This window comes from Littorina saxatilis, linkage group LG5 (genome assembly GCF_037325665.1).
Source record: "Littorina saxatilis isolate snail1 linkage group LG5, US_GU_Lsax_2.0, whole genome shotgun sequence".
NCBI classification, from domain to species: Eukaryota; Metazoa; Mollusca; class Gastropoda; order Littorinimorpha; family Littorinidae; genus Littorina; species Littorina saxatilis.
In genome coordinates this window covers 7,966,567-7,978,181 of record NC_090249.1, presented here as the reverse complement: position 1 = coordinate 7,978,181, position 11,615 = coordinate 7,966,567, and the positions used below count along the sequence as shown (strand labels likewise).

General features: G+C 43.9%; 1 protein-coding gene across 1 annotated transcript; it reads right to left on the bottom strand.

Moving 5' to 3' along the window:
* Positions 1 to 6,453: 6,453 nt before the first annotated feature.
* LOC138965814 (uncharacterized) lies at positions 6,454 to 10,549 on the bottom strand. The gene is made up of 3 exons (XM_070337908.1): positions 10,277 to 10,549; positions 9,602 to 9,825; positions 6,454 to 7,005 (listed from the first exon to the last, which is right to left on the bottom strand). Exons 1-3 carry the CDS (start codon positions 10,521 to 10,523, stop codon positions 6,799 to 6,801), a joined length of 678 nt encoding a protein of 225 aa, XP_070194009.1. The 5' UTR covers positions 10,524 to 10,549; the 3' UTR covers positions 6,454 to 6,798.
* Between the last annotated feature and the right edge of the window lie 1,066 nt (positions 10,550 to 11,615).

Below are 11,615 nucleotides of genomic sequence, written 5' to 3'. Positions count from 1 at the left end.
GAGACCTTCTAAAAATAGTAACGTGCAGTGACCTTCTAAAAATAGTAACGTAGTAACGGGATTATGGATTGACGCCACACGGAGGAAGGGAGATAATCGCGGCTGAAAACACTGGAGAAGATAAGGAAGAGTTACTGGTAGTGGATCCCGACAACAACAACCAAAAAAAACACCAAAAAAATCGGTTCAGCGCGCACAGCGCTGCGCGCTGAGAGCATGTGTTGAAATATCTCATCGATGAAGTTGTGTCCGGGGTGTAGCTGAATACGGTGTCCAAATTTGAAAAAGATCCACCGAGAACTTTGGCCGTGCATCGCGAACAGACAGACAGACAGACACTAGTCGTATATATATATAGAAGTCGCAGTTGCCGATTGGAAAACACAAAGTCAAAATTACAAGGCAATGAACATCATCGTAGATATCCCATCGTCTTTGCTAAAGTTGTGGATTCAAAACGAAAATGTATTAAAGTTCCCAGGTAAGAGGCAGATCCTGAAATATGGCTTTGCCGGGTGTACGCCGGCTTTGCCGGCGCACGAAGGAAAGGAGATAAACGCGCAAAACACTGGAGACCTTCTAAAAATAGTAACGTGCAGTGACCTTCTAAAAATAGTAACGTAGTAACGGGAATATGGATTGACGCCACACGGAGGAAGGGAGATAATCGCGGCTGAAAACACTGGAGAAGATAAGGAAGAGTTACTGGTAGTGGATCCCGACAACAACCAAAAAAAAAAAAAAAAAAAAGGGTTCAGCGCGCACAGCGCTGCGCGCTGAGAGCATGTGTTGAAATATCTCATCGATGAGGTTGTGTCCGGGGTGTAGCTGAATACGGTGTCCAAATTTGAAAAAGATCCACCGAGAACTTTGGCCGTGCATCGCGAACAGACAGACAAGACAGACACTAGTCGTATATATATATAGAAGTCGCAGTTGCCGATTGGAAAACACAAAGTCAAAATTACAAGGCAATGAACATCATCGTAGATATCCCATCGTCTTTGCTAAAGTTGTGGATTCAAAACGAAAATGTATTAAAGTTCCCAGGTAAGAGGCAGATCCTGAAATATGGCTTTGCCGGGTGTACGCCGGCTTTGCCGGCGCACGAAGGAAAGGAGATAAACGCGCAAAACACTGGAGACCTTCTAAAAATAGTAACGTGCAGTGACCTTCTAAAAATAGTAACGTAGTAACGGGAATATGGATTGACGCCACACGGAGGAAGGGAGATAATCGCGGCTGAAAACACTGGAGAAGATAAGGAAGAGTTACTGGTAGTGGATCCCGACAACAACCAAAAAAAAAACAAAAAAAAATCGGTTCAGCGCGCACAGCGCTGCGCGCTGAGAGCATGTGTTGAAATATCTCATCGATGAGGTTGTGTCCGGGGTGTAGCTGAATACGGTGTCCAAATTTGAAAAAGATCCACCGAGAACTTTGGCCGTGCATCGCGAACAGACAGACAGACAGACACTAGTCGTATATATATATAGAAGTCGCAGTTGCCGATTGGAAAACACAAAGTCAAAATTACAAGGCAATGAACATCATCGTAGATATCCCATCGTCTTTGCTAAAGTTGTGGATTCAAAACGAAAATGTATTAAAGTTCCCAGGTAAGAGGCAGATCCTGAAATATGGTTGTAGATTGAGGAAGACATGTCCAAGTTCCAAGGTGTCATCTGAGGCATGTCAAAGCTTCACTACTGGTAAGAGGCACTAGATCCTGGCAGCTGCAGCAACTGGAGATCATAATGAACTCTTCTCAGACTTTCAAGGTAAACAGAATGATCCTGGCATCTGTAGCAAACAGAGATTCCAGACACCTGCTGCAGTTGGAGATTGCCAAAGACATGTAAGATTTCAAGGTGATAACATTTGCTGCACTGAACCGACATTTTGGAGACATGTTAAAGTTTCAAGGTAAACAAATCTCATATGTACATCGCTTGTGTGGTAATTTTATAATTTTTGTAATTTTATAAAAAAAAAATCGGACTAATATTAGACTAATATTGGAAAACAATATTGGATACAATGTTTATCCAATATTGGTGCAATAAAACTTTTCAGTGATGACAGTCATTTACTTTCAGGTTTGTAACAAATGGTTTCACACAAGTTGCCAAGAGATAACTGCACCCCAATTGGTTCAATGGCGAGAGACTACAGAGGAATACATCTGCCGTCTGTGTCGAGGGGACTACAGGGCGGGTTTACAACGGCTTAAAGAAGTAAGTAAAAAAATCACTAAAAATATGCTACTAGTAATACCACTAACAAGAAGAAGAAGAAGAAGAAGAAGTTGAAGGATGACCGAAATCCATGATGCTCAGGATGTGCTGTTTATGTTTATAATGTCATATGTTGCAGGCAGCAGCCAAGGGCGTCACGTCACTGGTGTCAGTGTGTGTGAGAGAGAGCTTGATATGCGAAGGTGGGGCCATCTACACATCTGACGATTTACCTGACGACTATACCAAGATTGGAACTGACACGAATGCCACAACAATAATGCAACGACATCACCTTGGTGGTCGCCCACTGATCACACCTGGTGACGGGAACTGTCTCTTCCACGCCATTTCTATAATATTGACTGGTTCGTGCAGATTGGCTGATGAACTGAGGTATAAAACATGCCTCCAAATGGCTCTCAATAAAGATAACGTTTTGGACGGTCACCCTCAGCTTGGGGACATCTTTATTGTATCTCCCGATTATGATTTGTCCATGCTTGACTGTGCCTGTGATGGCAACTTTTCGTCAGCATGGACAATCTTGGCCTTGTCACAGGTACTACGCAAGAACATCACGTCCCTTTATCCACCTGAGAACGGGACACGGGACGAAACAGTGTCGATCTTGACAACAGTGTTTGGGAACTTTACTGCCGATTTGCCGTTGTCCATTTTTTGGACTGGCCACAAGAAGAAGAAAAACAAAATGTGGCTGCCCAACCACTTCTTACCCATAGCCCCAGCTGATGAGGTTGATGATGATGATGGTGAAGATGGTGGTGATGGTGATGGTGAAGATGGTGGTCATCAAGCTGCCTTCCAAGCCCCCCACTATCATCTGTTATACATTAGACCAAGTTTCAGATATGGTTCGCTTCTGTGGCCCCGCACTCTCCTGCCAGTTAACAGTATTGGGGGTTGATAAGACGTTCAATTTGGGACCGCTACATGTGACCCCGACGGTCTTCAAAAACCTAAGTGTCACAAAACGATCTGACGGCGATCATCCCATATTTCCAGGCACGACCTTCATCCATGGATCAAGTGGATCAAGTGACACGGAAATGTACAATGAGTTTTTCCGTCACCTTGCAGGCCTTTTCCCAGCCTCTGCCACGCCTGTTATAGGAAGCGACGAGGAAGGCGCCATCCGCCGAGCTGCCCAGCAAGCATTCCCGCGTAGCCTGAGACTTGTGTGTACAAAACACGTAAAGGACAACTTCAACAACTTCCTCAAGGACCAAGGTATGAGAAAACAAGAACGCAAGGCGTTGAAGGGAGAAGTATTTGGAGACGATGGGATTTTGAAGAACAGCCGTTCTACACAAGAAATAAACGACGGTTTGAGACATCTGGCTGCCAGATACCCTCCAAACAGGACCGCTCCAAACCCCATCAAGAAAAGACTGGAAAAACTCACTCATCTTTTGGAGGACAACTTCCGAGCTTTGGACAAACCAGGGCTGCTGATGCAACATGCCCTTTGGACGAACAATAACTCAGAATCGTTCAACCACGTTTTGAAACAAGAAACGTCCTGGAAATCCTGTCAGCTTCCGAGGTTGGTCTCCATACTGCACGATGTTGTAGTTGAGAAGTACCGCGAAGTCGAGAGGTGTTTCCTTGGTCTGGGAGAATACCAGCTTGCAGAGGAGTACAAGACTTTCAACTTGAGACGGGATGACTGGTTGAGCAAATCAGCTGCCCAGAGGTCAAAACACTTCAAACGCTTCATGTCAACAAGCACGAATCCAGGGCGGGTGACGTCAACGGACGGGAAAATAACGGCACGTGCTCCTGCGCACAAGGGTCGCAAGCCAGGCCAAAGAAAACGGCCATGAGCCGACCGCACCACGCGACGATAAGAAGAAGAAGAAGAAGAAGAAGAAGACGACGAAGAAGAAGAGTGTGTGTGTGTGTGTGTGTGTGTGTGTGTGTGTGTGTGTGTGTGTGTGATGAGCTTTTCAGTGGCAGTATGACTCGAAAATGAGCTGTTTGGTTATCGTGGGGTGAATCTGATTACATTTGCTTGAATACCGTACTTTCGGGACTATAACTTATAAGGCGCGTTTTTTTTTCATTTTTTTTTTCATCGTTAATCGTGTTGAATCGTGTAAAAAACGATTTTTTTCGATTTAATATGGGGGTGCGCCGTATATAGAAAGGTGCGCCCTATAGTCCCGAAAGTACGGTAAATTATAATGTTGCTTCAGTTGATATTGTTCGTCATCAAACTGCATCGCTATTATTTGAAACATTCTTAGACATTGTTTTTTATCATGTCTGTCGACTCTGAATTCGATTAAAAAAAGCTTGTTTTAGTTGTCTTTAGCCGTCTTTAGTTGTCTTTAGCTGTCTTTAGCCGTCTTTAGTTGTCTTTAGCTGTCTTTAGTTGTCTTTAGCCGTCTTTAGCTGTCTTTAGTTGTCTTTTCGCCCTTTATAGGTACCGTGTACAGGGTGGTTTCTTTTTGATCTCATTTTTGACTGCAAAGAGAGATTTAGAAAAGTTCTTCACCAAACAATAGCACAATGATGGCAAATTATGCCTTGCACATTTTGGTACAAATTGGTCTGTCCTTAGCAGTTGATAATATAATAATACTAATAATGACAGCTTATATAGCGCGAACCACGTACAGTAAGCTATGCTCTCCGCGCTTTACATATCAGATATGAATAAAACCATACTATTTAAAAACCAAATACACATACATTCTAACAAAATAACGTAACAATAAACTTACAGCAACACATTAGCCTCCTCTTTCTTGGCGAGTCATGGACAATTTCAACGTTCGTGTTGCAGCAGTTTTCTACGAAGAGGACCTTGGATAGAGCAGATTATCCCCGAGTACGCTAGTACTTGGGCTCAGCAGACTTTAATTGTGTGTGTGTCTGTCTCGACTTAACAGCTTATTGCTGGGAAACTACTGGGCGCAGTTCGTTCAAAAGTTGATACACTAACTTGATAATAGATCCGATTGATCGTATTAAAACTTCATAATGTTACCTGGGACCTAAATGCGAAATAAACCACAAAAACGACTTGGCGGTGGGACGAATTCAGACGGAGCAACAGCCAGCCATTGAGCTGATAGAACAGCCGAACGCGTCACACAGTGACGAGAAATATAGCGTCGTAAAAAGCATGCGTATCGCATGCGAGACGATTTGCCAGGTTTTGCGCGTTGTGTGTTTGAATAATTTGATTTTTTGTGTACCCCATTTTCTACCAAGCGTTGGTTGCTCGGTCGCGACTGCGGTGGTTTAGAGGTCGCGATTTTGTGTTTTGATTCTTTTCATATTAATTTGTATTTTTTCTTGTGGTTTCCTTTGTTTACATATGTTTCAGTCTTTTACCTTCACTTTACATTGAAGAATTTGGTAAAACTACCTGGGGCGTGATAAATGCAAGAATCCGCGAGCCAGGACAGTAAAAGAACTTCGTGGGCCACCAGTTCACCAGTTATGAAGAGGGTCGGCAGTATATTTTTTCACTGTGATCAAATAAAAGAGAAAGGCCAGTCACCACGCACATCCTCGGCTCGCATGCAATGTAGTTATATAGCAAACGGAATGCCTGTAATTCACACAGAGCAATCACTTGGTCTTAAACGTGCACAAGACAAAAACTTTCATACTGGGGGAGCGAGCCAGTCTGAAGAGTACTCGGGTCCAGCGCGAGCGTTTTGTATCAACTACTAAGGACAAACCAATATGTATTAACTCCATGCGCCTATGAACCCGCGCGTCTGCTTGTGACATAATGTGATATGAATGGAGCGAGAGAGAGAGAGAGAGAGAGAGGGGGGGGGGGGGGGAGAGAGAGATTAGTTTTGATATTATGATCCTAACCTTAATTATTATGAGCTGACTATCTGCGCCTCGATATTTTGTTTATGTTCTTACGTTTTATGTTGTTTATTGTGATACACCACACCCGAGTTTCTCGTAATTGAGATAATAAAGTGGTCTATGTCTATGTCTATTTCAACCAAATTTGCAAGACATAATTTGCCATCATTCTGCTATTGTTTGGTGAATACATTTTCTAAATCTCTCTTCGCAGTCAAAAATGAGATCAAAAAGAAAATAGGGCGGTTTTTTTACCACCCTGTATATCTGTCACAGCAGCTGTAGATGTGTCAAAAGTTATAATTGTGAAACATGGATGTAATTGCTGCAGTTGCAATTGTGGCTCGAGGAAGACACAACACATTTTGACAATGCACAATCAGAAACAGACCCTGAGGTGAGGCTCTGCACACTGCGTGCTTCAGTCATAGGCTCATCATCAGGAACTATACGAGTATATGACACCGACAGCACTCCAGATGTAAGGGATACCTGCATCTCCACTGGGGTTTAACATCTGCCAGAGACAACACTTTTAGAAGCCGGAAATTACTGATTCTAAAGCCTTGTTGACAATTTGTATGTGACGATGTCTACATTCTCATTGTGGTACGTACATATATTTCTGTCATCGATTTTGTCAATACTCTGGTTAAAGACCAGACTGCTTCCAAGATGTTGCTGACATTTTGACGCAATTCTACTTGAGTGTCTTCGCAAGAGACAAAGAAGACATTTTAGAGGCTAGAGACTGCACGGCGCCCAGTGCGTTGCTGATGCTCTTGGAGCGGTGTCGGCTGCTGTCGGCACTTGGCAGTACTGCTGCAGCACCTGCTGCCAAGGTTGAGGCAGACGTCAGCGATCTCCTGGGTTTTCGGGACTTGGATTTTGGTTGTGCGTGGTGCACCTGTAGGACAAGGACGTTTGAGTTAATACAAATCCAACACAAATAGACTGCCAACGTTCCAAAAGTCAGAATACAAATCTAAGAAAGGTTGTTATTGGAACGTTTAATTAGGACACAACAAAACGTTACGGTCACTGACCTTTGACCCAGCGGTCTTTGAAGTGGACAGACAGACGAACACTTATGACAACGAAAATAAACTTGTCTGACAAATTGTCGAGAAGAGTTTGAGTTAATGTTTGATGTGGTTTAATATAGGTATAGGATGCATTGGAAGATAATATTTTTTAGCACATTGTCATGGACCGCTCCGAAAACCATTAAGATACATATTTTTTCAATCAGGTTAATCATATATGCTGACAAGTTGAGCAGTCTTACTGCTCATATCTTTTACATTCGTACAACCATCTGCTTAACGTTAAAATATGCATAATCAAGAAAAAGCCAATGCCGATATTTCTATAAAAGAAACTTTACAATCTGTGACTAGGCGCACGGTTGGTCGGGTTATAGGTATCATGCGTCCCGTGTAAGCGATCATGTGCATCCCCTAGATATCGATCTGTCAAGGCTTTTACATTGGGTAAGACTAAGAGCATTCCTCAATTTGAACAAATACCCAAAATCTGTAGTTTGACTGCGTTCTGTGCAGGTGGGGATGTTTGTACTTATACAGTGAAGCCTATCTTTTAAGACTCTCCATTTCAAGTCTCCCTCAGTCTACATTAAGACCCAATTTTCTCAGACGTTCTCTCCATAGTGTCAGTAATATAAGTTTGACTCCGTTGTAAGACTCCCTCTCTATTATCAAGACCGACATTTTTATATATGAAGTCTTATATCGCGCGCGTATCTCCAGACTCGGACTCAAGGCGCAGGGATCTATTTATGCCGTGTGAGATGGAATTTTTTACACAATACATCACGCATTCACATCGACCAGCAGATCGCAGCCATTTCGGCGCATATCCTACTTTTCACGGCCTATTATTCCAAGTCACACGGGTATTTTGGTGGACATTTTTTATCTATGCCTATACAATTTTGCCAGGAAAGACCCTTTTGTCAATCGTGGGATCTTTAACGTGCGCACCCCAATGTAGTGTACACGAAGGGACCTCGGTTTTTCGTCTCATCCGAAAGACTAGCACTAGGTTAGGAAAGGGGGGAGAAAATTGCTAACGCCCTGACCCAGGGTCGAACTCGCAACCTCTCGCTTCCGAGCGCAAGTGCGTTACCACTCGGCCACCCAGTCCTTGTGGCAGGTCTTAAAACAGAGGTACCTCGATCTGTGTGCGTTTTGGGTGACACTTTTGTCTATCAGCGACATCAATTCAGCGAAAACGTCCTACTCTGCACAGGACGCAGCCAGGCTGGTGTCTTTTGCTCTGCGTCCTAGTGGAGTTATGCTCTTATCGCACGTCAAATCCTGGACACATCTGTTGCGGTGAACATGATACAGTGGAACCTGTCCATAACAACAACCAAAAGAACCACACACAAAAGCGGCCTTTAAAAACTGGTGGTCGTTGTGGAAAGGTGCGCTAAAGAGGACAAACTCGTGGGGGATCCTTTTGGTGGTCGGAATGGCCAGGTGGTTGTTACCAAGAGGTGGTCACTAGGGCAGGTCCAGAAAGGTACATTAAAGGTAAAGAGATTTGTTACGTCAACTGCACCTGGGAAGAAAGGTACATTGAAGGTAAAGAGATTTGTTACGTCAACTGTACCTGGGAAGAAAGGTACATTGAAGGTAAAGAGATTTGTTACGTCAACTGTACCTGGGAAGAAAGGTACATTGAAGGTAAAGAGATTTGTTACGTCAACTGTACCTGGGAAGAAAGGTACATTGAAGGTAAAGAGATTTGTTACGTCAACTGTACCTGGGAAGAAAGGTACATTGAAGGTAAAGAGATTTGTTACGTCAACTGTACCGGGAAAGAAAGGTACATTGAAGGTAAAGAGATTTGTAACGTCAACTGTACCGGGAAAGAAAGGTACATTGAAGGTAAAGAGATTTGTAACGTCAACTGTACCGGGAAAGAAAGGTACATTGAAGGTAAAGAGATTTTTGTTACGTCAACTGTACCTGGAAAGAAAGGTACATTGAAGGTAAAGAGATTTGTAACGTCAACTGTACCGGGAAAGAAAGGTACATTGAAGGTAAAGAGATTTGTAACGTCAACTGTACCGGGAAAGAAAGGTACATTGAAGGTAAAGAGATTTTTGTTACGTCAACTGTCCCTGGAAAGAAAGGTACATTGAAGGTAAAGAGATTTGTAACGTCAACTGTACCTGGGAAGAAAGGTACATTGAAGGTAAAGAGATTTGTAACGTCAACTGTACCTGGAAAGAAAGGTACATTGAAGGTAAAGAGATTTGTAACGTCAACTGTCCCTGGAAAGAAAGGTACATTGAAGGTAAAGAGATTTGTTACGTCAACTGTCCCTGGAAAGAAAGGTACATTGAAGGTAAAGAGATTTGTAACGTCAACTGTACCTGGAAAGAACGGTACATTGAAGGTAAAGAGATTTGTTACGTCAACTGTACCTGGAAAGAAAGGTACATTGAAGTAAAGAAATGTGTTGTGCCTTACTTTAAACTCGTCACATTGCAGGAAGAGTCTCGAGTAGCGATGACACACGTCTTCCCCCACAGAATGGTAGACGAAGGGGAACGTCTTGGTCCAGATGACCTGACGATCTGATGGATGTCTCCCTTTGTTGCTTCTCCGCCTATCACCCACTTTACTGTCGCGGCGTTGCTGTTGGCTGTCTGTGTTTTCGTCCTCGTCATTTGCTGTGACATTGACGTCTTCGCCTAGATCATATATGTGCTACGTGATCACATTATATATTGGTTTAAACAAGACTATTCAATTTAATCATGATACAACAATAAAAGGAAAAACAATAAGGGCACAAACTCAAGCTAACTCTCATGTTTTCTTTCCCCCTTCTGTGTGTGTGTCACGTGGATGCGCGCGCGCGTGTTTGTTTGTTTGTGTGTGTGTATCAGTGTGTGTGTGTGTGTGTGTGTGTGTGTGTGTGTGTGTGTGTGTGTGTGTGTGTGTGTGTGTGTGTGTGTGTGTGTAAAAGAAAGAGAGAGAGCAAAAGAGAAAGAGAGAGAGAGTATGTTTCGTTTTGGGGGGCAAACTGCGCTTCTTCTCCCTAAACCCGGCGGTCTAGTCTAGTGCTTGGCTGTGAAAAACCGTCTGTTCATTCGTAGTACAATTCAGTCACGTCTCCTTGTAGGCCGCATCCTAACTTACCGATCACGATGCTTGGCTGACGATTCAACGCTGTCGTCCATGTCTTCAAGAACCCTGCCACCACCCTATCCGGACTTGCAGAATCCCCGACTCCACTGGATCCTATGGGCGGCAGTTTACGCAGTGAACTTCGCCCCGCAGTGAAAAGACCTGGCCCTGTCAAGCGACCACGCCCAGCTGTGTCAGATGGGGGATTGGGTCCTCCTCCTCCGCCGAAGATGCTGCCGAAAGAGGAAACGGTGGACATCTTCCTCTTCCCTCCTCCCCAGGGGGCGTCACTGTCGCCAATCTCCACGTCAAAGGTGTTGCTAGCCGTGTCCACCGCACCGACGCTGCCGCTTCTGCGGTGAGTGGCTGTTATCCAGCCCTGAAAGATTATAGTTATTATATAGGGTGTTCGGAAATAAATCTGTCGGGTTTGTATGGGCTGTGACCTCAAAGAGTGAATATTCTTGTTTTTAGGGGAACAGATCCTTTTCAACGTGTAAACGTGTTTCAGACACACCCCTAGCTAGTGATTGACTGTTTGTCTCACAAAAAGCACGGGCATCGTGCATTGTGTACAGGAGCTTTAACATAAAGTTCAGATGAAATTCACAATGTAACGCCCTAGGTGACAGCAGCGAGACCAATAAAGAACATGGTTTGTTTATACGCTACTAAAAGTGCTAACCTAAACCCCTGGTTATGACCATTAGTGACAAGGTATAGCGGTCACCCCACCATACCTCCCTGTTAAGACTTAAAGAAAGCAGAGAAAATTAGGTCTTTACTAACTTACTAAATAATTATACTGAACTAATTATGAACTTTCTAACTGCCTGACTGACTGGCTAACTGACTATCTAACTAACCCCACAACCAACTAATCAACCAAGCACCACAGAACTTACCAACCGACCAACTCACACACGGCCTCACTCGTTCGGTCATTCAATTACTGTCAAGAAACAGAGATGGGGATCGTGGCAAGAATTGAAACAGTGAAAGGACACCATTTTCACTATGCAGAACAAACACAGCTAACCTCGGCCGCCTGGCGTTTGCGCTGAACCTTACTGAAGGTTTTCAACAGGTGGCGCGCGCGTCGTTCCTTCTCGTCCTCGTATTGGCTGACGAGCGTCCCCGTCTTGCGAATGTCAATGCGCACGCGCTTTACGTGACGCCCATGCTCTTTGCGGATGCCCGCCATTTGCAAACCCAGGCGTCTTCTCTGAAGACTGTGGAACTTGCTCATCTGACGGAAGTCTTTGTCTGAGCTGCTGGTCCACAGGCTTGCGTAGTTGGCCATGTTTTTCGATAGTTTTTAAGGATGTTTGTGTGAGGAACAAATACCAAA

What these genes read in the sequence shown, in the direction of transcription:
- LOC138965814 (XM_070337908.1), bottom strand. Translation starts at nt 10,523, where the DNA reads ATGTCCACCGTTTCCTCTTTCGGCAGCATCTTCGGCGGAGGAGGAGGA. An exon ending in TCAGCCAAGCATCGTGATCG is followed by an intron (nt 9,826 to 10,276) that starts GTAAGTTAGGAT and finishes TATATGATCTAG; the next exon opens with GCGAAGACGTCAATGTCACA. An exon ending in TGCAATGTGACGAGTTTAAA is followed by an intron (nt 7,006 to 9,601) that starts GTAAGGCACAAC and finishes CTTGTCCTACAG; the next exon opens with GTGCACCACGCACAACCAAA.